Below are 27,251 nucleotides of genomic sequence, written 5' to 3'. Positions count from 1 at the left end.
CCTGCATCTCGTGGGACCCACGTACACATGCCCCACCAGGGCTTGTTTCCACTCTTCACTTCTTCGCAGCTCCAACGGCATGCCACCAGTGCTTTCCAGTGGAGGGGCTCCGGCCGATCTCTGTGACTTTATCCCCATGATGCAGATTATTGCCAGTTTCCTGGATTACTACCGCCCTCCAGCCTCCTTCCCTGAGCGTGTGGCAGGGCTGTGGGGCTGCTTGCAGTGTGTCCACGTTCCCCTGTTCCTCTCCTGCCCGTGCCACGGCCTGGGAGCTGGACAGACGCCTCCCAGGCTCCTTCGGCAGAGCTTTCTGCTCGGCCTCCCCACAACAGGGATCTCTGGTCTCGCTGCTCCGGCCCATAGCAGCCTCATCCAGTCAGTGAGAGATGAGCAGAGGCGGCCTGGGCCTCATTTTGTCTCCTTGGTGCTATTGGGTAGGTCTCGTGACGGCTGTCCATACGGCCACACCACCCTGCGTTCAGAACAGCCTGTGTATTTCTGATTTATGAAAAAGTATCTGCATTTCAGACGTTGTTTCAGGGTTCGCCATGTTTCAGACCAAAATTACTGTAAGATGAAAGGTTTCCTCAGTCGTGGATGGATTGTGAAAGAAATAATAAGCACTGGTGGGAATTGAGACTGTAGAGATAGCAGCATGACATCCCTGCTATCCCTCTTTTGATCCCTTCTGTGAGGACCCTGTGTTGGCCTTAGGAGAGCTTTTACAGCCCTGAGGGTAGGCATTTGGTTAACCTCCGAGGGACAAAGTTCAGGAGATCACTCCTCCTGGTGAGGAGTCAGAGGAACGACCGCCTAGTGCCTGTGGTGCAGCTGTCACTTCTACGGGGGCTCAGAAGCTTCCCAGTTCCTCTGGGGATCTGGTTGCACGAAGGAAGGCTTGGGACTGTCTTCCCACAGCCTCTCCTTTCAACACGGAATCGCCTGGGGCTCCTCAGTAGTTCTGTGGAGTTTCTGGGTTGTTGGGTTTTTTGCCATGTTTTTAATGGCTTTCATCACAGGAAGGAAGGAATCTTAATCCAAGTCGCTAGAACAGTGAATTGCTGTTATAAATGAGCAAATGATGATCGTAATCAATGAGTAGATCAGATTAGCCGCGGAGCTGACGTTCAGCATGTCCACGTCACTGCCATGTGGGCAACCTCATACAGCTCTGAAGATACTCTCCCTAGTTACTGCCCAAAGTGGTACTGTCTGCATCCAGTTAGGTTAAGTGCAAGCATGTCGATGAAAATCTATCAGAAAGGAGAACTGTTTATAAAGGAGAAATTGGAATATTTATCTGGTGTCTGCACAGCTTCTTCTGAATGTCGTTGGTCCAGTCGCTATTCCTTCTCTTTACAGCACTTGAGGGTGCCTGGGCCTGGCATCGCAGACCGGTACGCTGCTGCTTGTGTTCTTATTCTCATTATGAACTATATTCTGGTGGGAGCATGTGACTTGATTCATTGTCAGTGTGTGAGTACTCTGTCACATTCCGGGGTACTTTATAATACCAGTAAGCTACTCAGATGCATGGCATTTTGAGGCAGTGTGGTGCTAAGAGACAGAAAGGAATCTCTCCATGCAGTGCCTGACTATACTGTCTGTGCTTTTTATTGATTTTATTTCTGGGTTGCCCTCTATTAATTACCAGCAGGGAAGATCAACTGTTCCATGTGTATGTGATTCACACAGGGAGATGGCCTGCATTTTTGGTTTGCACAGGGATGCGTTGAAGTTGGATGGATAGTAACAGCCTCATTTTAAAGAAAAATCACCCCTGAGATTTAGATTAATTGACAAAAAAGGTATCAGTGCAACTCTGCTCTTCAGGTGACGCTGTTAATCATAAAAATTGTTAAATGCTGAATTATTTTTGAGGTGTCTCTAAGTGATAAAGATAACTTTAAAGCACTGCTCAGGTGTTATAATTTATTTAAAGCGATCACAGTCCATTCAGTACGCAGATACGTTCAGCTGGAATTGTTATATCTAGTATAATTGAATATATAGATTGAACAGGCATTATTGTTTGAGAAAATTGATGAGAGCTATTTCTTTCTAGGCTTAACTGAGTGATAACAGTACACATTTTCCCTCTCAAAGTCTATCCTCAGTTTGTCCAACTCTGCTAATATTTCATGTTCCTTTTCATCTTGTCTGTCCTTGTAAGTGGATTGCTAGAAGTGCACTGAGATACCTTGTGTGAATTTTTATGCTTTTTAAAATGGTAGGTATAAATGAATGATTAGGCCGCTGCATACAGTCCAGTCTGAGCATCTTCAAGAATCACTGAGTATTGCAAAGATCAGATACATCTTTGAACTTCTAGAACTTGAAGGGCTCTCTTTATCATCTTCATAGTTGTAAAATGGGTATGGAATACAGCTGGTGGAGTTAAGAATAATGCTTCAAATACCCAGTAATAAAGGTTTATAGTTAGATGGAGACCAGGTCCCAGTGTCAGCTTGTTGGGGGTTACCTTCGTGGGAGATGGTGCCTTTGGATTGTTCACGCTGAGAGAAGGTGGTGATCAGACAGACAGTGAAGAACATGCAGAAAAGTAGTGTTTATCACTTCTATATGGATATCTGTGCACCTTGAATACTCTGTTCAGCGCCTCTAATGCTGTGTTCCATTTTGGGCCCCTCACTACAAGAAGGACATTGAGGTGCTGGAGCGTGTCCAGAGAAGGGCGACGGAGCTGGTGAGGGGTCTGGAGCACAAGTCTGATGAGGAGCAGCTGAGGGAGCTGGGGTTGTTTAGCCTGGAGAAGAGGAGGCTGAGGGGAGACCTTACCACTCTCTACCTCTGAAAGGGGGTTGTAGAGAGGTGGGTGCTGGTCTCTTCTCCCAAGTGACAACTGATAGGAGAAGAGAAAATGGCCACAAGTTGCATCAGGGGAAGTTTAGACTGGATATTAGGAAAAATTTCTTCCCTGAAAGGGTTGTCAGACACTGGAAGAGGCTGCCCAGGGAGGTGGTGGAGTCACCATCCTTGGAGGTTTATAAAAGACGTGTGGATGAGGTGCTTAGGGACATGGTTTAGCAGTGGACTTAGCAGGGTTAGGCTAATGGTTGGACTTGATAATCTTAAAGGTCTTTTCCAACCTAAATGATTCTATGATTCTATAAGTGAATTTGTGATGGCGCTGTGTGGGCCAAATGTTGGTATAACCACATCCACATGCTTAACCTGAAGCGGCATATGAATGGTTAAGTCTTCAAGTGGGAAATACAGGATTACTCAAAAGGCTGGTTATAAGGATGTATAACTGTTCCTCACAAAGTAAGCATTCTGAATTAATGGAACAGCATTCTTCAAAAATGCCAAAAAGTTCTAATGCTTTGGTTTCTGTTTGGTAAAGTGGTAAATCAAATTTTTATTTTGGGGAAAAATGTTTACAATTCATGCAGTTCTGTCTTCACTGTTTGGATGTTGGGTTCCCCTCCCTTCCCTGTCAGTTGTGCATATGAGGTTTTCCTTAAAAAAAAAAAGAAAAGAAAAGAAAAAAAGAAGTCACCAAGATTTGACATGAATATTTCAACAATATGGTGAACAGCAATTTCACTCTGCTTTTTAATGCATGTGGAGTCTAATTCATGGAAAGAGTAGATTATTACTTCGTGCTTTGAATTATGCATAGGTTGTCAGAGGAAACAGAATTTCATTAGTACTTAACATACACACCATGGACTAAAGCCATTTTGGACTGTCACAGGAAATGCTCTGTTGAAATAGATAAATTATAACAACAGATAATGTGCAACAGTAAAGGGGTAGAAACCAGTAATTGCTGAAATAATGGTACTCAACCATCTTTATTTTTGCTTCATTGTGACTGGATTGATGTTTATCATTTTTTGCCTTTGTGATGTAAAGATGACCTTAGATGTAAAATAACTCCTTTTTCTGCCTTTTTCATCTATTTGACAGACTAGAGACGACTTCCTGGGTCAAGTGGATGTGCCACTTAGTCACCTTCCGGTAAGCAGTGCTTTTGTCTCGGCGTGCTCTTTTTTGTCATCACCAGATGTGAAAAACCCTGATGTTATGTAGAATTTATTTCCATGACTAGTCCAGTTAAATTTTCCTCAAGCAAGCGTTCCCAGCATAGCATTAGAGGCTTAAAGAAAAACGTTATGGACAACAAAGCACCACCGTGCACAGGAATTGGGAGAAATTGTTCCCTTTGCAGGGACAAGGAAGACAGTTGTTCTCTGGTATCTGTTTAATTTCTCACCATCCAGGATTCACTTCTCATCCTGGTTCTTTCTTAAAATCCTTGTCAGGTCTGAGTCAATTGATGAATGACATGTGGCCAATAGACTGGTTGTTTCTCACCTTACTGTTGGTGATTATTGTCCTGTTAATCTTCTGGCTTCTTCCTTTTCATGTTTTTCCCTTACAGCTGGAACAGTTGCGTTCTTCCTCAGCAGAGCAAACAACATTTCTTCCAGAACTTTTGTTAAAACATTGAAAAAAACACATTTTTGGGGGTCCTATTTATCTCTCTGATTTTCTGTCTAAATAGTATGCTGTTAAAGTTATGGGTAGTAGTTCTGCCTGGGAAAGTGGATGGTACATTTTGATATTACTTCAAAACTTGTAAAGCTAGTAGCCACAGACTGAAACCAGAGAAACTGCTGAACCAGCATGACAGGATATTAAGAAGTTACAAAAATTCGGTTAATCTGAAAATGTAATAAAATTACTGATCTTCGAAGCAAATTTGAGTAAAATTATTAAATTTACTTTTGATCAGTAATAAATACATCTGAAGGGCTCCTAAGTAATAATGGAAACAGTGAGATATTCATAAGTGCCTTCAAAGAAGGTGAAGTGATGGAACAAAGAGGGCCCATATGACATTCTAATTGTATGAAGCTTGAAGTTAACCTCAATTTGTGCCCACAGCAGATAAAGTCTATAAATTGCTTAGAAAACTTACTTTACAAGATGCTAGGTATATGTCTATAGTACTACCATCCCATGCTGCAAAAGCCTCAGTCAAAATGGTTTTCAAAGATAAGTAAAAATGAATTCTTTATTTAATGGGTAGATTGGCTTCAGTTTCAGTTCTTCGATATTGCTGTATGGTCTTTCTTTTTTTCACTTAGTAGACAAAAATCCAAAATGAACTTTGCAGAAAATATTTGTGCCAAAAAAGCATTTCTTTTGTCTTTCTGTATTCATATTGTACTTTACCCTGTGCTTCAAAGCTGAATTCAATCACTGATGAAAGAATTGAAATTAGAAGGTCACAAGGCACAAAGTATGAAACACTGCAGTTGTTTTTCATCTCTTTGTAAACAGTAAAAAAATGCACTTTCTACTTGACAAAGTTTTCTAGTAAATTCTACATATATACTTACGTCTATATACAGTGATTGTTTATGCTTGGTATAAGTGTTTTCTGATATTATATAATGTTTTGGATGACTAACATTGAACAGAGTTCTGGATGTAGTTAACATCTTTTAAATGTTGTACGTGTTAATCTTACTCACGTGAACTTGAAGGGGTTTTTTTGGTATTTGAATGTGTGAACATGGGAATGGTGGAAGTTATTGAAAACGTTTACATCAAAATAAGGTGTCATTTTTAGTATGAGTCTTGTTATTTCTGCCTGAATTTGACTTCTTGCTGTTGATGGGTGTTATCGTAGGAGGAAGGTGGCTTTGTATTGACTTTCACAGTGATGCTTATTTAGATATGTGTGTTATGGTTGATCTTGAGTCATAACACTGTTATTGTTGGCTTATACACTATAATAGTTGAAAAGTATGATGGAATGATCAGAAATGTATTCTGACGAAAAATGCATTATTCCATTCTCATATGAGCTCGTCATACGAGCTGTATTGTGTAGTATAATTTTATCCATACTTGTGTGTATATTTCCTTTTACATGTATACATATGCACAGACATTATCTAAATGGCACGTACATAACTGTAGAGGAAGTCCTCCAGTGTTAAGCTACATGTATCCTGCAAACAATGTGCTATGAAACAGAAAATTATGAGGGATGTATTAGTGCATGCATATTTTGCAGAGTTGGATAGTATTTTAAAGTTTCTTTTTAGTAACCATTATTTTTAATAATTAAAAATTATCAGCAAGATTTGAGATAGAGCTATAGACGTGTCACACACTTTCTGTGAGCTGTTTTGAGGAATTAGCAGGTTTTTGTTTTCCTTCTATATTGGGTAGGAAGAGGACAGTTCTGCTCTCTTCTCAGTGGGGACTTACGTAGAACATGAGCATGCGTATCTCTTTCTAGCTCATATTTGAGTGGAATGCTAAACTTTTTCAAATAGTTTTAAAGTCTTCTACTGTCTTCACATAGAAAATCCAGGATTGTAAAACTTCCTGGTTCAGCTACTTGACTGCCATTGAAGAATAAATTCCATTATGCTTAAACGATGAAACTTTGTAGTCCAGAACTTACCATTTCCTTCTGGGCTCACTAGAAAGTGAATGTGATTCCTGTACAAAATCCTTCCTCACTCTCCATCTTTGCAGAAAATTTCTTCAGCTCCAGAAGCCACTTTTTTACCCAAAAATTTCCTCTGGGGAAACTCACAATACTTATCTCGGAACAGTCATTCCTTCTATAGCTGTAACGTAGCAGTGCCTCCACAGGGTGCTTACCTAACTGCCCATGGGTGTGTTCCCATAGTCTGTAATAATTAGTTAATTATATGCTTAGTAAGTTGTGTGTACTAATTTGATGCTCGGGGAAACGTACTGTATATATATCTTTGTTCTATTCAATATTTTCCTCATTCATCCTTCCAGTACCTTAATAAGAGACATCATGGTGTGTTTATTAACAAATGTTTGCTTTCTCATTCTAGCTGTGCTGCTGACTTGTTTGTCAAAATTCTTGTTTTCTCTAATACTATGTAATTACTATCTACAAAATTTGGTTAAAATATACAGCTTCTTATTTTATGTACATTACTTACAGTGGAGTACTAAAAAGCAGTACTTCTTAATCATGCATGCTTTCAAGTCCTGTTGATTTGGTTAAAATCTACTATCTCTCTGAAAAAACAGGAAGTCTGTCTCACAGATGAAGGGGACGCTCAATGCAGGAAACGCCTTGCAGGATAAGAGTTCAGTCAGTGAAAGTCTGTATGGTACTTTATATAATACCTGAGATAATGAGTTAGGATTGATTTTTAAGTTCTTATTTATTGACTTTGAAATACAACAGATAACAAAGCTGTTAATGAATAATAGTCTGGGAGCTAGATTATTCTGTGTTCAGAAAGGTTTAATTAAAGAATTGGACTCAAGAAGTATTCCTCTTGGTAGGGCTGAGGCTGGGAAGGGATTTACAGATGTGCTGTCATTTTTTTAGTAGGTGGCAGATGGGCGCAACGTTCTGAGAAGCACACGCTAACTTTGTGCTCATTTTGAGACAGTTTGGTGTTAATCTGAGGTACTGGATCTCTAGTCTTACTGGAGTGTGTATGGTAATGTGCTTACTCTTTCAGTGTAACACAGTTCACGCTTCCAATTTTGTCAGCCCAAATCGTACGATTAGATTAGAATAAAGTACCCCAAACAGTCAACAGATTAAGTATGTATACGGATTTCTGATTCTTTTATTTACCTTGTCATTTTTAAATCCCTAGTTTTGTACTTAGAGCAACCGTGTTCTTGCAGACATAAAGGATGTAACTTATTTGATAAGAAAGCTGAAACTCTCATGTAATAGAAAGTTTTCAAGATTTAAGGCTTTATGAAACTTACAATTAAATGGAAATCAGAAGATGTAATCTGTCAGCCTGATAATATTACTTATGTACTTCATAAAGGATTTCAGAGTCGTAATTATTTTTGAAAGTCTCAACTGCTTTGAAATAAAAAATGAAAGCTAACTGAGGAGGAGTTTTATTTCATCGCTTTATAATGTGCAGAAAAAGTACTGCTTCAAAATGGATGCAGCCTTTTCTGACACTGCTGTTGGGTGACTGCAAAAAGTTAGAAGGGGTTTATTTAGTGGGCCTTTTCCACCTTTTTCTGAATTGTGAATGTTGTGTACACTTACCAATCAGACTTGGTTCAGCCCATCACTGATGTTTGCAGTGACATCTAGTGAACTGCTTCTCTAATTGTGTATTGACATCTAATGGTAACACACTGGTAGAGGTCTGCCTGCTATAACTTTGTTATTTGAACGTCTTCTCTAGCATTTCTACTGCATCTGTGATGTGAATGTGCTTTATATCTCTGTACTTGTGGGCAAGCCCTTTAATTTGCCATTTTCTTAAATGCTTATAGACTGAAGACCCAACCATGGAAAGGCCATACACATTTAAGGATTTCCTTCTCAGACCAAGAAGGTGAGGGGGAGGACCTTTGTATTTTAAAACATTTCTTACTTCATGGTTTGTTATTTGCAACTATTTAAGGGTTCTTGAATGAAATGTACCTCCTTGTCTTCTAGCCACAAATCTCGTGTAAAGGGTTTCTTGAGACTGAAGATGGCTTATATGCCTAAAAATGGCGGCCAAGAGGAAGAAAGCAATGATCAAAGGGATGAATCTGAGGTAAGGCTTAATGCTTGTGGAAGCATTCAAGTTAGCAGAGATTCAAGTATAATTGTAGATGAAGTTGTACCTTTGAAAGATAAAACCCTGATGGCAGTGTTAGTAGCAGCTTACTCCCCAGCCCCAGCTTTTTTTTTTTTTTGTGGTGGTTTTTTGGTCTTTTTTTACTGTAACCTGGTACCTTCTCAACAATTTCAAGTATTTCAAAGTATTTCAGCTGCCACAATGAATTCTAAAGTCTGTCTGACTCAGTTTGTGAGCAAGTAGACGTGGAAGTCATGCCAAGTAGAAGAATTCAGAAAGTCTATGCAAGTAACTTACAAACATAATGGTCTGTATTAAGTACCTCTTCTTCAGAGGCCATTTCAAAATAGGTGTTACAACATTTTCTTTATTTCCTTGGCAGCGTTGACTTTGCAGAGAATAAAGCTCATGCAAGCACAGCAGGTTTAAAGACTTCTCAGCACTCTTATCACTCATTTTAAGAATTAGCTGCAATTAGGGCTGAACTTCTCTTTGGAAAATTTTCAGAATCTGCACCTATACACTAATGTAAGCAACCATGAATTAACTTCTCTTTAACTTGAACTTTAATTTTTTTTTTTTTTTTTAACCATTCCTAAGCATGGATGGGATGTGGTTGATGCCAATGACTCCGCATCTCAACGTCAGGAGGAGTTACCACCTCCTCCACTGCCTCCTGGATGGGAAGAAAAGGTGGACAACCTGGGGCGGACTTACTATGTTAACCATAACCACAGGACTACTCAGTGGCATCGACCAAGTTTAATGTAAGTGGCAGTATAGTGCAACATTTTGTGGATGTGTGCAAAGTTATCAATAAGGGTAGTGGTTTTTTCCAGCAAACATAACCATTTTGCATTTACAAATTCAAGGCTGGAAGAGTCTTAAGCAAAACTTCTACGAAGCAGTTTATTACGAAGCACACTATTCTTTTCAGCAAATCACATATACGCATAGGTATTCTGGGAAATTCTAGGAAATCTGAAGGGATGGAAGGAAGGTCAGTGTGTTAACAATGTGCCTTAGAATACTGGGTGACAGATACAGAATTTTTCAGTAAGTAATTTAACAGGAATAAATAACTTTCTTCTATAGAGACTGTAGGTAAGGAAAAAAAAAGTCAGCTCTATTAAGTTTTAATTACATTAAACCAATTACCTTTGAGGAGATCCTGATTATTATTCAGTGTATAGGCTGCATTACCTATGTACACTGGTTGTGTGAATGTGGAGTTCCTGTTCAAGCCTTCATTATATGTTTCTTATTATTAGATTTATAAAGCTGTGGCAAGCTTACATTTTAAAAAGTATGTATAATTGACAATGTTAAGAGTTATACTGAAATAATGTATTAGGTAAACATCTTGCATTATTTTTATGTAGCGACTATTCTTCCACTGTTGCGTATTACAAAAGTAATGGTTATTCTCTCTTGAATATTCATAACCATAGCTAAATTATGCAAGTGTGTATTGTGCTTATTTAAGGCACTATTTGTTCTTCTTGTCTGATGTTTTTGTCTTAGAACTGAATTAAATCTTGTTTTGTATGTTTTGAGCTATTTAGTATTGAACTATTTGAGCTATTTACTAAGTAATGTGTATTTTGTCAAGTAAATCTCATCAACTACTATCATTATGATTGGTAATGGTCAATAAGTGTCTATAAAAAAGCAGGTTTTATAAATAATTTGATTTAGTACCTCCTTGTAATCCAATTATGCTAAATGAAGTAAAAAGTACATGGATTCAGAAATGTTTGACTGGCAGATACCAAAAAGTAATCATCACTAGAAAGCATCATCATCAGAGGGGCGTATAAAATGAAGGCCTCGGGGTTCACTTTTAGCTAGGTATCATCACAGGTAGTTCGGAAACAAATACCTAATTACTACTGATAAACTTCATGCATGACACCAGACTTGGTGAAGAGTGAAGACTTTAGAATGATGCTGTTCCGCCTTTAAATTCTATGGATTTATGAAACCACTAGGAGCGAGCGGAAGGTCTCGTGAGGTTGAAAGTAGGATACATAACCTCTCACTTTTAGACCAGTAACTCAGATGCTAATTTGGTCATCAAGGAAAAACTTTGAGTGCTGTACAGTCCATGTCTGCAGTAGGAACATGAGAGTAGTTCATTGCTCATGGTTCTTTAAAATGTGCAATAATAAAATGATTGCACAAAGAAGTTTTTCCTGAACATAACTGTCTTTCAAAGTTACGGTCCCTCATCCTGAAGGAGAGGTTCAAATACAGTACTGCCTTTTAACAACACCTGCCCACTAAGTAGTGTAATAGAGATTTGTATCTAGCTGTGCACATTGAGAAGTCCCACAATCCAGGCAGGTCTCCATTTCCACCACTGCTGGTGTGAGCCATGCTAGTGGTCACAGCCAGTTCAAAAAGTTATCCATACCGCAACAGCTTGCATTTGCTTTGGCTATCAAAAAAAGGAAAGCAATAGTTGACATAAAGACCGGGGCAAAGGTAAAATCTCTGTGTCAGGGGTGATTCTGGTCCTCACAGGAAAGGATGAGTAATGATGGGTTAGTATATTTGAGTGTGGACTTCCGTTTTGGTCAGCCAACTTTGATGTATTAAGAATGTTAATTTCCATTGTTACATTAAATTTGTGAAGTGCTTCCAGTTTTATTTACATTGGGGGAGTATTTATTTAATTGGGGGATTAAACGGTCTCCTATTTATGAAGCCTGAAATATGCAAGAATAATGATTTTCATAATCAAAAGTATTAATGAGGTTTTTGAAAGCAATGCACAAAGTAGGTGTTTTAGTTTAGTATTCATTATTTTCTTGTTCTTTTCTCCTTCACGTGTTTTCATTTCCCCACTATCCAGTGATGTGGGATCTGATTCAGATAACAACATCAGGCAAATAAACCAAGAAGCAGCCCATAGGCGGTTCCGCTCTCGGAGACACATTAGTGAGGATTTGGAACCAGAACCTATGGAGATCGGAGACATTCCTGAAGTATGTAAAGGTCTTGGTTTTAAGAAGTTGACTAAGCTTCAAGCTGATGTGTTTCTCATTTGTAAGCTAATTACTATGCAACATACATAGTAATGTTTTTACATGGTGTTTATGGAAATTGCCTAAGAAAAATACTGGTGACACAATAAAAATCCTAAACAGAGCTAGACTTCCAGGGTCCCATGCATTTGTGGGTGCACAATATTAAACACTATGCAAGTGCTAGGAGAAACATTTACAATTCCAGGCATTGCTTGTTATATATACGTTAATATCGACACTTGCAATATTCTGCTTTGAATAACAGTGGAATAAGTTGAAAAAGAAGGGAGGCATACTGGCTGGAACTGCCATGTAATTCAGTTTTCTTTAGTGTCTTGATTTGGAGGAAAGAGAAGCTGTTGGTTTTTTTCCCAAAATACTTGGGTTTAGTTAGAATTCCAAGATCTTATTAATCAGGGTGTTTGTTTGTTTAATGGTTAGACTAGATAAATTAAATTTAGTAGATATTTGTAGACCTAAGTGAGAGTTTGTGCAAAGCTAGAATCCCATTCAACTTTAAGGAATATTTTATTGTGTGAATCACAGGCAAAATTCTTTGTGAAAGCTAGTTTTGGCTCACTAAATGTTATTCAAAGCAGTAGATTGCTGAAACTATTGTTGCACTTGTCACCTGTTGGTATTTGATTAGCAGGTACTAATGAGTACTTGCTATTACCCATTTTATTCTAAAATAAAATTAACAGTTGTTTCTTAGAAGTTTTTAGTAAGAGCGTAGAATTAGTTACATTTTAAACAAAATTTCAAATAGAATTTATTTAATGAGAGCTCTCTTTTATGCAGTTTTTCATCTACATCATGTTCTGTGTTGAATCGTAAAGCATCGTGTCATCATCAACATGAAGGCCGTTTTGAAGTCAACTTGAAACCCATTTTTCTCTGTGACTACTTCACACTGAGTAGAGTGTTTGTGTGTTCTAGAGATTGGTTTATTTTGTTAAATATTAAGGCTGTTTATCACACCTGTGTTTGCTGCAATGAGGTGGTCACATGGAAGGCAAACAGAAAGAAGACTAGATCTGTCTTTATAAATCCTTAACATAGTTTATTCTCTTTTTTTAGCCTTGGGAAACCATTTCAGAGGAGGCAAGTGCAAGTGGAGATTCCTTAAGCTTGTCATTGCCACCTCCTCCTGCATCTCCAGTATCCCGTAGCAGTCCTCAGGAGCTATCTGAGGAACTGAGCAGAAGACTTCAGGTCACTCCTGATTCCAATGGGGAGCAACTCAGTTCTTTGATTGTACGTGACATGCTGCTCTTTCTATAAAAACCTCTATTACTGTAATCTTCTGTTAGTTTGACATGATCTGAATCATTTACATGGATGGGTAGTAGTTGCTGGTCTCAGGGAAAACCTGAGCATACAGTTAAAATTATCTTCAAAAAAAGGCATTATAATTTCACCATTGAGCAAAATGCCTTGAACAACAGAATTCCTCAGTTTAGAGTTAATGTTTTCTTCTGTGTGAGTTTAACTTCAGACTCTGCTACCATTATACCTTTAGTGAAACAAAATATGTAATACTAGAGAGTATCAAGCTAAGAATTTCCAAAGGAAAGAGGGAAAACTGCTAATGCTCTTTCAGTCATCATCCATTTTATTACGTGAAAATTTTCCTTAAGTTCAGTGTTTTAACTGTACATGTTTATATTAAAGCATGTGTTTTCTTATATTAGGATTTTATAAACCCCTCATAGTTTACTGGATTAACTATTATAAGACTAACAAAAGATTAGAATTGATAGTAGGTAGTTCTGGTGAAATCCTGTATGAGTTCGTAAACGGCTAGTCTGGAAAAAATTGTCTCTTACCGTAAGAATTTACTTTTGAGGTAAAACCAAAAAACGTTCTCTATATTTGTGTTATCCATTAGTTTGTGAGACTGATGGTACCACAAAAAATAAGGGCAATACACTTGCAAGTGGGAGAATGTCTTATGTCTCTTTGATTATGAAAAGCAATTGTAAGTTTTAAACAGAACATCATGCTGTGATTTATTCTTTTTTTTATTCTTGGTATATGCCATCAAGGTACCTTTGTGATTCAAGACATAAGAAGTCATATTTAGTCTTGTTCTGATTAAATAGAATCTTGATTAGGTGCAAGGTTTTCACAAAGAGCTTATGCAGTAGGTGTCTTATAATGATCTGAATGTTATCTAGAAGTTAGTTACCAAATTATAGCTCTGATGGCTAACCATCTACATGAAGAGTCACTTGTGCTTTTGTAGATAAACACAGCTTTTAGTAGAACTTCATTTGGAAGGCAGGAGGTTAATCAAATAGTTTCAGTGGCAGGATCAGGGCTTACGGTTTTTTTACACCCAAAATAATAAATAAATGTTATAGCTGCAAAGTTATCTTAATTAAAATAATTCAATTATAGTCCTATACAAACTAGCTCTTTTATGAGCCATTAAGTGATAACATCTTTCTTATCAGTGCAATAAAAATTATAATCAGACCACGCTTGCAAAGTAATAAATTGTCAAAGCATTTAAAATCTCTATTACTGTGCATTATCCAGTGTAAGGGTATTGGGATACTGAAAGTAGCAGAAAAAAACAGCCAGTGAAGTTACTCTAAGATGCCTTGCTGAGGCACCCAGGAGTCTGCATACAGAGACTGAGTGGGTCAGCAGTGTTTAGTGTGTAGCTCCAGCATATCTGTCAAGGCAGCTCATGTCTCCGAGCTGTGCTTCCCACAGCTCTGGCCTTTGTGAGGGCTCACTGGCCTGATCCCCAGCACTTGAAGTCTGAGCTGGTTCCATGCGAGTGAACCGTGCTTACCCTGGGCTAATAAATCCTCCCCATTTGGAAGCTGGCAAGCACAGTACAGAGGCATCCAAGAGCTTCGTTTGGATTGAGCCAGGCAGGCAGGCAAAGTTTGGCACTTCCAGCTGAACACAAGCTATAATCCATGTGCTCAGGTATGTCTACGTGACATTTCCTCTTGATCCAGATTCCCAAAGGCTTGTGGGATCAGCTTCATGACTTTGCGTGGAGGAAGCTTGGATCCAGGGTTTTTCCCAAACCCACCAGCTCTAAACTGGCTTTACATAAAGCTGGCTCAGATCTGCAGGTTGTGGGCTGAAACTAAAAGCCCTTACAGTTGCATTTCCCCAAGAGCGTGCCTATACGAGTATATCCAGCCTGACCTTTGATTGTTTTACACAGAGACAGCTTCAATGTCTCTACATCCATACATAGTTAATCTACAACACAGCTAAATTGCCAACAGATAGTTGAGGAGTGAGTGTATGTGTGTTAAAGTATTTTGTCACTCTCCTCATATATCTATGTAATGCCAGAAAACACTTCAGACTTGCTGGTCAATACATTTGTCAGACAAATCCTTTCACATTAATCTTTAGCATAACATAGAAGCAAGGTGTCATTACATTTTTTTTTTTAATTTTTTTTAAACACTGATCTTTTAACAGAATGTGCTCTTAGGACTGATGTTTTCAAGTAAGAGTTGGAGTTCCTGATATGCTTCTCAAATAGTTTGCTTCATGGTGTTGCTTCGTTATCTTTCAGTGGTACATAAGGGTGCCCATGTGAGTGGTTATAAATAGGCTAGGTCATTTGCTTGTTTATTAGTGCATTCATACTCGTACCATTAATATCCAGAAAAGGGTAATGCTAATTACACTTTGATTAAAGATGTGGTATCAATTATGCAAAATAGTAAGTTTAAGAATTACCTAAGGCTTGTTTCTGTACATGGAACTTACAACCTTGATCAAACCACACAGAAAAGGTGTGTGAGAAAATGCATTTGAAGTGAAATGCTGTTTAGATGCTGATTGATTTTATTGACTACTGTATGAAAACTTTACTCTGTTGAATACTGGTCAGCCCTGAAGTGGTCAGACAGTTGGACTAGATGATCCTTGTAGGTCCCTTCCAACCGAAATATTCTATTCATGGCTTTCATTGTTACCAGCTCTCATGACTACAGTATTTGTATATTATTTTTCCATTATATGGGATTTCTCATGAGAGTAACAAAAAAATGATTGCTGATGCCATGCCTAATTCCTTCTAGATGTCTTTGTACCAGCTATGGGGATATTTCAAAATTATTCTAATACTGACGTGGGACATGAGTTCCTTCTGAAATGTTTTTTAATTGGATAGCAAGGGTCTTGTTACCAAGAAGTAAAAGCTGAAATTACCTTTAGAGGTCTTCCTTGTAATTTTGGGATGTGAAGAAGCTTTTGTGGCTGTGAGTCCCAAAAACAATGTCGTAGCAAGTGGAAAATGTAATTATTGATCCTTGCACTTCTCAGGTGCTCTCCCTTTATAATCTGACACTGTCCCATAAGGAATGGAACTCGGTCACTTGACACCACTGCGCTTTATCACTTCATTTTTGATAAATCTCACAGGTCTGTGAGAAATTACATTTTAGTATCAAGCAGACACGCTAGCATATCTGCTTTTTTTAGGGCTTTTTTGTTTCTGATTCATGTTCATGAAGGATGTGTCTTGGGAAGTTCAAAAACTAGAAGGCAAAGAGGAAAATTAAGACTTTTTTTTTAAAAGAAATACTGTAATTTTTAAAGTAAATAAATTTTTAAGACTTTGAGGTCTCATCCATAGTATTTGATTTTGGATTTATTTTTTAATGCCTAATTTTTGTCAATAATGCGTGCCATCTGTGAATTTCACCATGAAGTAGCAAAAAACAAGGTGGAGCATTCACTCCCTGAAGAGCTGTATTACACCTACAGTTTTTATTGAAATGTCTGGTTTTGAGAGAAGTGTCATCTGCTTAATTTTTGTCTAAGAAACAATGTTCTTAGCTTAATTGCTCTGATTTTTTTTTCCATCCCTCTTACAAATTTTTACTTGCTGGACAAATTGGCCTGCTTTTATGCTAAGATTTCCCATTACTTACACTTAAAAAATCAGGTGGGACAGAGGATTTTTAACATAAGAATTGCCCTTTCTATTTGACCTTTCCAAAGAAATTCATAGCAATTCACCTGATCCTCACCAAGTTCAAACCAGAATTCCTGGAGCCAGTATTTTGACCTGGGGTAATACTGCTGCATTCTGCCACTGCTTTTATGATAGTAGGGAAAAAAAAATCACATTTTTTTTTCTATCAGAATTTGTTCGTGTTGACATTTCTCCTTTAGAAAAATGAATTTGCCCTTTTTTTATAATATATATGAAGGGACACTGTCAACAGAGAAATTGTATATACCACTTCCTGGTAAAATAGAAGTAGATACTAATTATTTACAGGAGATTTTGTTTCAAAGAGGTCTGTACCTGTAAAACATACATAATCTGTAGTAATTGGGTATATTCTAGTGTCCTTTCTTTTAGTATTATTTATATTATATTTATAGGTGCCCTAATGATCATTACAATATAAAGTTCTTTCTCTAGCAGTTAGTTTGGTTTTATATGAGATTTCTGGATTAACTCCAGCCAGCAAACTTCTGAGCACTTCTCTGCATTTGTTAAACAGTAAACTTTAAAGCTGTTCTTCATGTTATTATTGAAGAGTAAGCTAAGCATGGTGTACTAAGATGCAAATTTGGAAATTTCTTAATATGCCAACAAATGATCTCAGCAAGGCTCCTGCTGTGGCTGTAATCCCAGTGAAAGTTCTGCAGAACTTGCTGCTTTCCCAGCCATAGGCTCAGGATGTCGTAGACACGAGAACCACATAATCATCCCCTGCCTAGAATTGGCATCCTCTCACACCCCTGTGCAAGAACGAATATAGGGGCACTAAGCCGTATGAAGAAATTTTTTAACTCTAGCCTATTGATTTTCCACAGACTACATTGCCAGTATTCAGCCAGAAGTTTTGCATTTTCCTTATACTGCATATGTTCCCTCCAGGTTCTCTAAAATTTTAGTCTTCAAAGATACTTGAAAATAGTTTTTCAAAAGTTCTGTGGTATTTTCACATCTCATTGTGTCTTTAGTTAATCTTCCTTTTTACTGCTGATTCCATAAGGGTTAATTTTCCTGTGTGTTTTCCCAGAAGGGATGGCCTATCATCTTGTCTTAGATTAGGTCAATAAAAGATTGTAACTTGGATGCTAAAGATGAGTAGAAGATGTGTATCCAAGTATTTTCCTTTTCTCTGTTAATCTGAAACAGTCCAGGATGGAAATGCTGAGAATTTATGATTTTTATGCTTGCCGTGTTTCTGTAGAAGTATTAAAGCTAAAGACCGCAACATAGGTATTATTTTTTAGGGATTCGGATTAAATGGGAAAAAAGTAAAATTACTGAATAAAACCCCATGTTTTAAGACACCTTAACTTAAGACATCTTTCTTTTTTCCCCAGCAAAGAGATCCTTCTTCACGATTAAGATCTTGCAGCGTGACAGACACAGTTGCTGAACAGTCTCAATTACCCTTGGTAAACCAAAGTTAACTTCTATTTATTTCTTTTTTTTTGAACATTCTCTGATTCTGAATAATATCTTTTCTTAGGTCAGTTCTAGTCAGATATAGATCAGTAGCCAGTATGGGCATGTGACTATCCCAAACAGTAATGGATACCAAATTAATATCATCATGGTCAGCAACTAAAATGAGGACATTCATGAGAGGGAAAAACGGTTTGAGACTGAGAGCATAGTCACACTAACTTTAGTTATCTAACGTAGAAATTTAGTTTACTAAACTCTAGATATCTAGTCAGTGGAGAGAGAGAATCTTCCAAGGGGTGTTTTCAGCTGGGGTAGGAGAGGGCAGTAGCACCATCTACACTTGGAACTGCAGCAGGACTCTCCTGTCAGGTATATTTTTGTGTTCTGTAAATTGGTTTTACTTGGAATATATAAGTCTGTATAACATTAGAAAGGATTGGTGTTTTACCTAGTTGTAGTTAAAAGGAGCCTTTTTGTGATAGACCTCGTACAATGGAACTGAACAGAATTGCATCTGTTGTAGTTTTTTAATCTGAGTGATTTAGGTAAGCAGCTGTTTCTGCAATTTTATTTAAGTAGATTCTTCAAAACGGAAAATATACAAAGATGTTTTTAAAAAAAACACTCTCTTTCACATCATAACCATGCACACCTTTGATCTAAGTGATAGAAAGTTCTACATATTTTGTCCTACAACCCAAGTATGAGGATTACAAAGGTGGTAAGCTGTAAAGAGACTACTTATAGTAGGCTTGTGCAACATATGCTTTTGAATAAAACTGTTCAGATTTTCAAAATAATTTAATATTTAAAAAATGGTACTTTTCTTCCAGGATTGTTTTTCCAATTTTTTATTAGAAATATATTACAGATGAGTCTACAAATAGACAAATAGCAAATTTGTGTATCTTTTTGTGGAAATAGTAGTAAAGAGAGTATATCAATAAGTTTGTTATTAAAGCTGATGTCTCTCCTTTGCTTGTTCTTTCTTTTGCTATTGGGCAGATGTTTAAAATAATCATAGTGTTTTTCTCTGTTTAATTTTTTCACATGTTCTGTAAGTAGTTCAGTATATCTACGTTTGCTGCTTACAGATGCATGTAATAGCTCTTGCTCAAAGAACTGCTTCTGAAGTATTATCTGTCTCTTTACTTTCTCTTCTGGGTAAACAATGGTGTGGTTTTCAGTACAATTACACCTTAACTGTCTTCTCTCTCTACTCGACAAAGTTGACTCCTAATGCAGTCTGTTCCAGAGGTGTTCTGCTTCTTTATTTAATATCACTTTATGGAGTCTGGGTTTCTTATCACTTTATGGAGTCTGGGTTTCTTTAACTGGTGTAGTCAGATTGGGATTGGCAATATGTCTTTCTCTTTATTATTGTAGAACACTCATTTCATTAGCAGATGTTCGAAATAGCAGAATTTAAAGCATTGCTGTAAAACAAGGATGCTACCTGATCTTAACCATATTTAGTCCTTACTAAGCTAATGATAATTTATTTTCTAGCAACTAAATACATTCTTTCTAAATACAGTGCTGTTCTTGACTGTATTAATTCTTACTGAAAATTCAAAGTACAGTTCCATCTTTTTCATCTGACTTTTTCTGTGCACTCATTGATGACCAGAATGTATGCATTTTGTTTTTAAATACCATGTTTATGGGCAGAACATGCAAAATTGGGGGGGGAATCATGTCACATTTAGAGTAAATGCTCTTACTATTATCATTAGCAGTACTGAACGTATAGAATTGGATACAAGAACTCTTGAAATTAATTCACTTGGTGATTTTATATGAGATTCTGAATTGGTTATCAGTGATTGATGACTCAACTTTTTTGCCATTATCTTAAATATTATTTCCATCTCATTGCTCTCTTCTAATAAATTTGAGTGTCTGTGATTCCTTACTCCTAAAGATGTGACAGTAATCTGTGACCTTCATCACTAAATAAACTTATCTGTAACATTAATTATCATTTAACAGCAGAGTGGTCCATCTAGGAGAGCTCGTTCTTCAACTGTCACAGGTGGTGAGGAACCAACGGTAATAATACTCTTTATCAACCACTATCTCTAAATTAAATGTGGGTAGATTTAGGTCTTGTACAACAAGGAACTTTTTTCACAAAGCAGCAGTGTGTTGAATGAAACATAGCCACTGAATCAATAGTTGTATTTTTCGTTGTTGTTGTTGTTACAAATTCTCTCAAAATTTCTCAAAACACTGCAATTTCACTCAAATACTAGCATGTTTGTATGATGTTGATATGCCACTGAGTTTTAACAAAGCTGTGCACTAAGGAAATACCATAGGCTTCTAAAAAATGAAAGATACAATACCTAATTCTTTAAAAACTGATCCTGAAAGAATCAGGAATTAGAGACATCAATTCAGTATACATGTAGCTTTGTGTTTAGCTTGCTTCCATCTTCCCTTACTCTCAATTAGACTAATTCATTTTAATTTTTAAAGTTGATCTTTATTTGAGAACTGCGGAGGTACAGGGATACATCATATAGCTCTTAATTGTCTTACATAATGCCAGTTTTCATTTTCCAGTAGTTGTTCAGCAGTCCAAGGCTGAATTTTTACTTTGATCATCCAATAAAATTCTGGAAGTGCTTTTCTGAAAGTGGAATATAAAGAAAGTGGTTTTAGTTTATCCCATTCTTTTTTAACCTGATTAAATGTCAGTCTGAAGCAAGTTACTTCATAGAAATCATTTTACAGTAACTATCATAAATAGTTTTTATGAATATATGCGCTGCTAGATACTTGTTTCAGGGAAAGAAATATAATTTAAATGTTTCCTATTTGTATGTGGTAATGTCAGATCTTAATTTGGGTGTTGATGCATCATTCTGTAATACTGTATTTACTGTTTTTTTAATTTTAGAATCAGAGGAGCATACTAGTATTTTGTTCCTGCAAATAGCAGATTTTTTTTGTGTCCTTGCAAAACCTGCTTGACTTGTTAATCCTTAGTTAAAATGCATGCTATATTGAACTGTAATGTAAAGAAGGTCTTTTGTTGGCAGAGCATCTTGTCTTGATTATACTTTTTAGAGCAAAATATTAGTGTTTTTTCTGCAAATAACTGAGTTCAAACTTCACTGACTCATAATTAATACAGCTGTATCATAGATGTTTTACCTAATTACATTGCAGCTTACTAATGGGACCCTACCCCCTCCACTTCGTCTTCATTCAGCGTGCATTTATATTCTAAAACACAAATCTGTAGAGGACTTAGGACTTAAATAGGATTCAGGCATTTAAATCCAAAAGCATTATCTTCAAAGGTTGCCATTCTCTTTGTCGTTTAGGCACCTGAAGTTTGTAGACATACAATCTGTCAGTAGTGGAAGTTTCTAGGTCACTTTAATTTTGCTTTCAGAATCGCTGTAAAACCCCTCATTGGACTGGGACCCACAAATTAGACGTTCTTCAGCCTCAGTCCCTAAAGAAGCATAATTCTGCAGGTGTGCTGGGAGCATGCCTAACACAGAGGCACAGGGGTGGACTGCACAAAAATGTGATGCTGGGGCATCTTAAGAAGAAGTGGTGAAGCCCCTTTTTATAACTGGCTCAGTTGAGTTACTTAAGAGCAACAAGCACCAAGGTCGGTGCCCTCCTACATATCAGATGATTGAAATCCATGCGGCTCTTTCAGGAATAGTCCCAGTGCAGGACTGTCTGTCTTTTCTCTTGAATATGTTTTGCAGTGAGAAAGACAGACGCGTTGCACTGGCGAGGGAGCGATAACTGTGCTTGGCTCTTTAGCCTGATGACCGATGCCCTCAGCGAGTTGAGCCCCTTCAGCAACAGCAGTTAAACCCAAGAGTGGCATATCCTCGTTGATTGCTCTAATTACTGTTGTTTTGTGTGAGAGCTGATATTACTGTCGTGGCCCCACCCTGTCTGTTTTAGAGTGTGACTGAAGTAGGAAAGTCTGTGTTGATGTGTGGTTTGTCTTAGCAAGCTTTGGGGCCTGAGGAGGCTATTAAAGGGCATATTCATTCAAACTAACGTTACCTGATTTTTTACCCCTGTGGGTCCAAGTCTAAGCATTTAGGTACCTTATAAGAAATTGATACACTAAATATTATGCATAACTGTGAAAATGTTACATCTGCCTTAGATAACAGCATGGCCGACTTTTTGTATTGGTCAGTGACAGAAGATGAGTACGTTTGTTACTTGAGTGTGTGTAAGGAAGCAGGTGTTGATGGTTGTAGATAAAGTGCATAATTGGGTAAATATATCTGTGGTTATTAACCACTTTGCTTTTCAGGATTTTTTTAAGTCCCCAAGGACCTTTGGGACCTTTGCTGTTCCTCTGTGATGGGTACATTGTAAAACTAGGCTGAGCAAAACAGAACTTAATGCATCATGTGTCCCAGCATCTCCATTCTCATGACATTTTGTCCTTAACCATAACACTTCCAACCCCCCAATCCCCTCCCCCCCCGCCCCGTTTACTGAAGACGGTTGTTAAAAAGCGTTCATTTTTAGGGTAAAAGGCTCTTGATAAATCTCCCAAATTTCTCCTCTATTTGGTAGAATATCTTTTACACTCGTATCTTAACACGTGGAAAGGAGATGGAAGGGCATACTCTGTTTTGCAGATTGCATTATGGGTTGCATTAACCCACAATGAATGGTAAGGAGAAAGGCTGCTGATAGATGAATTTATTTTGGTAGAGTGTTAAAGAGACAGGAAAAGATCAGGTGGGATAACTAGAGCATCTTTCTTGTGTTTCTGTAGCCTCACAGTCTAAGTTGATAATTTGCAGCATGACATCATATAGTGAATAGATTGTGTATTATTACAGCTAAATTATTCAATTTTTAAATTGAAAATTTCTGGATTATCCACACCTTATGTTTGCTCTGTACTGTAGACAATATCAATAGCCTGAATAGAGCAAACAGGTAAGAATGTATAGGAGTCATCCATTGGTCCAGAAAATCTGTGAATCATTGTCAGCCCTCTTAATTTCTCCCAGACCAATCAGCTACCTTAATTATCTAATTGTTAACTCTAACATTGTCTATGGATTGTTTTCAGACCACTTACTGTGGCCTTGTTGACCACTAATTGTTTGGAAACCATTAGAACAGTCTTGGAAAAGGTAGTCTCCTTATCATTGCCTGCCAACTCTGTTGAACTAAGACAACGGAAAAATAGCACAGTCTTTCCAGCACTTGACTATTGACGAAAGAAATAAATCAGAGTCTCATAGTTTGTTTCAGTGAGTATTACTTAGTTTCCTCATCTGTTTTCTATTTCCTATTGTAGTATATCAACCTTCTGACCCATTCAGTATCTTTTCTCATTTCCTTTCTTGCTTATCTAGGCAGTTCTCTTGCTCGTTCTGTCAACTATGCTCTTCTCTTAAAAAGCAAATATACTGACTTAAGCAAGAGTCCTGGGAAAGAGGTCTTAGAAATACGAAAGAACAACAAGAATTACATTTAATTACTCTGCTGGAGCAAAGAATGTAGAGTGTAGAAAAAGAATGAATCCTCAATTTCAACAGGAGCCTTCAGACGCCTAAAGAGAGTTATCAAATTCTACTGTGCAATGTAATTCACATCTTTGATCTTTGGGTATTAATCTTCCACTGTATACATATTTTTAAATGGAATGATCATAAAACAGACATCACTGTTTATAAGGACGTGGAAAGAGTAACTTCTTTGCTTGCTTTGTGGTTCATATGGTGAATAAAGCTGAAGACCTAGAGACAGAGAGGCAGCTATCCAAGTAGGCTTAGTTGTGGCTTAATACTTCCAGTGCTCTTGTGAGTCTGCATAGTAACTCAAAGCATGGACGGTATATACTTTAGGACAAGAAAATATATTTTCTAATCAGATGCAGAATACTTGCACTGAGGAATCCAAGTAGTAAAATAAGGAAAAACAGTGAAACTTCTGGAGTTGGAGATATTAATGAATGGATTGCAGGTATTGAACTGGAAACTGGAATCATATTTAGCCATCTAAGTTTTACTGAATAATTTTGCATTTATCCTATGTATGCTGTAAGTGGTTATAGGTTTTTCTTATACTGTCAGCTATAATGCAGTTGCTAATGATTTTTTTTTAAATCTGGCAAAAAAAGATTTCTTTAAATTAATATAAATTCAGTATAATTAAAAATCTGTTCGTGATATTTCTTACATGACTTTACATTTCAGTCCTTTTAAGCTTTTACTGCTCTTCCTTTTACTGTTTTGTGGCAAAAAAATACAGCTTCTAGTGCATCAAACTCTGAATTAATGCATTTTGCTAATTCCACTTTATTACAATTTTCGAGTTCGCTACTTTCAGCATACATATTTCTTAAATAGTGCTTGCATATAATTTGATAGTGACTACTTCAGGTTTAAAGTAAATTGAATATTAAAAGTGCACAGCCATTGGATAGAAACAAATGTTTTATCAGGCTACTTTTTTTTTTTTTTTTTTTTTTTTTTTTAAAGTATCCTTTATTATGGATAGGCATGACAGATAAGAGGAAGAACATATCCTGAATTCTCAGGAGACCAATCTCAGTGTTTCTTTAAATGTTCAGGGCCGTAGTATGGTAAGGTAGGAATAACACTTTTTCATAATGTATTGGATTTTTACTCTAATTAGAAGGATTAAAATTTTTTACATTAAATAGACTTAGCTTTTTTCCATCGGAAGAATGGTCATCAGTGCAGTTGTCACTTTACCTGGAAGGCTCCTTTCTAAAATGAGAAAGCTTAACAATTGGTTTCTAACCTATATGAATGTATTTGGTAATTTTCAAGGCTGATTCTTCCCTTGGTTTTAAGATAGTACCAAAAATGTTTAAAGAGTCTTCCTTAAACATATTTAATCTCTTACTCCTGTGTATGGCTTTGTATTCCAAAATCTATTCCAAGTGCTCACAGAATTCAGATATGGGTGAAATATGCAAAAAAGCTCACAACACAGGCACCTTTGCTTACTCTAAATTGTTGATATCATTACTGTGATACACATATGTCTCTGCCTACAGTGGTTTAACTCAGGCTCCGAAAGAACGGATGAAAGAAAAACCCTTATCTTCATTGGTCTACTCATTCTCTTGATGCGAGGCTGAGACATACTACTCTCTTCAGAGTTTGTGCTAGTGATCAACTCTTCCTAGCAATTATTTTATACCTTTAATAAAAATATCGGTTGATGCTAAAATCATGCTCTTACTCTGTAGTGCTGAATTTGTATTGACTTCCAAAAAGTTGTGTCTCAGTAGCTAAAGTGACTCTTGTTATTAACAAAATGAGCGAAGGCCGCACGTGAAGTGACAACAAAAGACCTAATGTTCTGCACAAAACTTCAGCCTGGGTGCTCTGTTTCTCCATTACCTAGCACAGCAGCACGTCTTCTCCATGAGATGCCCTGAAATTGCAGAAGTGAAAATTGTATACCTTTGTGTTTGATACATGATAACATGTTTTCTGTGAAAGGATAGAATGAAAGCATGACTGTAAATCAGAATTCTTTCCATTTGGGGCTTACCACCTAAAAAACGGGGGTTTTTTGTGTTGGTGGGTTTTTTGGTTTTTGGGTCTTTTTTTAACGTAAAGAATACTGTTGTCTGAAATAAAGACGTGCCTTTGACTTCTGCAGTAGGCAGTTGCCTTAAATATGTAGTCCTTTGTGAGGTGAATTGGATTAATGAGCGTTGAAGTAATTTGACCTTTAGAACAAAGGACAATTCACAGTATGCATGTGTTTCTTAGCCTTCTTCCCTTGTTATGTCCAGTAACTGTCTGTTGTCAGACATTTGGTTTTACAGTCAGTCTGTCTTCAAACCATGTTTTTAAATGCAGCATCCTGCTTCTTTCAGGAAAGGTCTTGTAAAAAAGGTCTCTTTTCCAAGCAGTCTAAAAAGAGTTCATAAATCTTCTTCTTGTAAGCAGCAAACTGTTGGGGGTGGAAGGGGCAGCAACCAGAGATGCTTTCTGCATCTTGGACCTTGGTAGAAGTCCTTTCTCTAGCTCAGATGTCAGAACCATTTCTTCCCAATCTGAACACTGGCATTAACTATTACTTCAGCTAAAGAACTTGCAACATTGCAGAAAATCTGATGTTCAGGTGCAATTAGCACAGTAAGTTTAGCTGTTCAAGTTTTGCCTTTCTGTCTGCTGTGCTGCCTTGCAGTTTTACCTGTCAGTGTTTAAACCTGATATTCTTTAACAGTAAGTTCACATTTTATACATCCGTAAGGAAAATACCGTGTACATGGCTACAGCCTGTTTAGGGGGAGCCATGATAAAAGCAGACTGCTAGATGAAGGAGTTCTGTTTTGTTTTCTTAGCACTACAAAGCTGCCTATTTCTAAAGGAATTAATGTTACTGATGGTGAATTAAAGCAGTGCACAAATCAGTAAGACAGTGCAGTTCAAGCACTGTTTTTCACTCTGTGATGAAAACCTTTAGGTTTCATCATCCTTCTGCTATCAAGGCAGATATTTTGAAAGAGTGAAGCAATCTCTAGCATTATAGGCTCCTGATAATTAATGTATGAATGTATATTTTAATGTGATTAATCTAATAATTAAACCAATTGAACCAAAGATCTAGACATAGGTACTGAAAAGCACCTTGCACATACTAAGTCTTTGATGCAATTATTAATACATGGGCTTCATTAGAGAGCAAGAATACAGTCCTGCCAAGTTTAGCAGTTTGCTTCTATCTGCGGTGAATGACAGAAATTCCTGTATCTCTCTAGCTCTTAGTATTTACAGCAAGTACTTGAGAAAAATGCCTATCTTGAGTATTCTGATTTTTTCAGGTGCTTCACTGACAGCCAGGATACCTGTTCTTAATTAGTTACACAGGCAAGTGATGTCTTAAGAGAGGGGAGTCCCAAACCAGAGAGTGACTAAGCTTAATAAACATGTAGATATATGTAGAGTGTATGGTCTAAAAACTGTAACTCCCTGGGCATCCTCCCCTTCGAAAATACATGTTCAGATGCAGACAGGGTCAGCGTTAAAAATTCTCTCCAGGCTATTTTTCTTCAAGAAGCTTTGCCGTTTGTGCTACAATGCATTTTTTTTTCCTCTGTATGTCCCAGAAAAAAATGTCCAGTTGGTTTAAGCGTTGAATACTTTCCTCACGGGCAGTACACAAGTCAACATCAGCAATGCACAGTAACATAAT

At 37.2% G+C, this 27,251-nt stretch overlaps 1 protein-coding gene across 8 annotated transcripts in view; it reads left to right on the top strand.

Annotated features, from left to right (window-relative positions):
* NEDD4L (NEDD4 like E3 ubiquitin protein ligase) overlaps window positions 1-27,251 on the top strand; it is a 149,031-nt gene that overhangs the window by 81,039 nt on the left and 40,741 nt on the right. For 6 of the 8 annotated variants that reach the window (XM_009810283.2, XM_009810282.2, XM_059833770.1 and 3 more), the window contains 7 exons: window positions 3,940-3,990; window positions 8,302-8,363; window positions 8,468-8,570; window positions 9,195-9,361; window positions 11,452-11,584; window positions 12,707-12,883; window positions 17,966-18,040. In XM_009810283.2, coding sequence (XP_009808585.1) covers window positions 8,317-8,363; window positions 8,468-8,570; window positions 9,195-9,361; window positions 11,452-11,584; window positions 12,707-12,883; window positions 17,966-18,040 — 702 coding nt within the window. In that variant the 5' untranslated portion in view covers window positions 3,940-3,990; window positions 8,302-8,316. Of the gene's footprint in view, window positions 1-3,939; window positions 3,991-8,301; window positions 8,364-8,467; window positions 8,571-9,194; window positions 9,362-11,451; window positions 11,585-12,706; window positions 12,884-17,965; window positions 18,041-20,045; window positions 20,106-27,251 lie in introns of all 8 variants that reach the window. The other 2 variants (XM_009810281.2, XM_059833766.1) reach the window with 1 other exon arrangement.

The sequence above is a fragment of the Gavia stellata genome, chromosome Z (genome assembly GCF_030936135.1).
Source record: "Gavia stellata isolate bGavSte3 chromosome Z, bGavSte3.hap2, whole genome shotgun sequence".
Lineage (NCBI taxonomy): Eukaryota > Metazoa > Chordata > Aves > Gaviiformes > Gaviidae > Gavia > Gavia stellata.
Note: the sequence above shows the minus strand (reverse complement) of the source record. Positions and strands in the feature narration are given on the sequence as shown.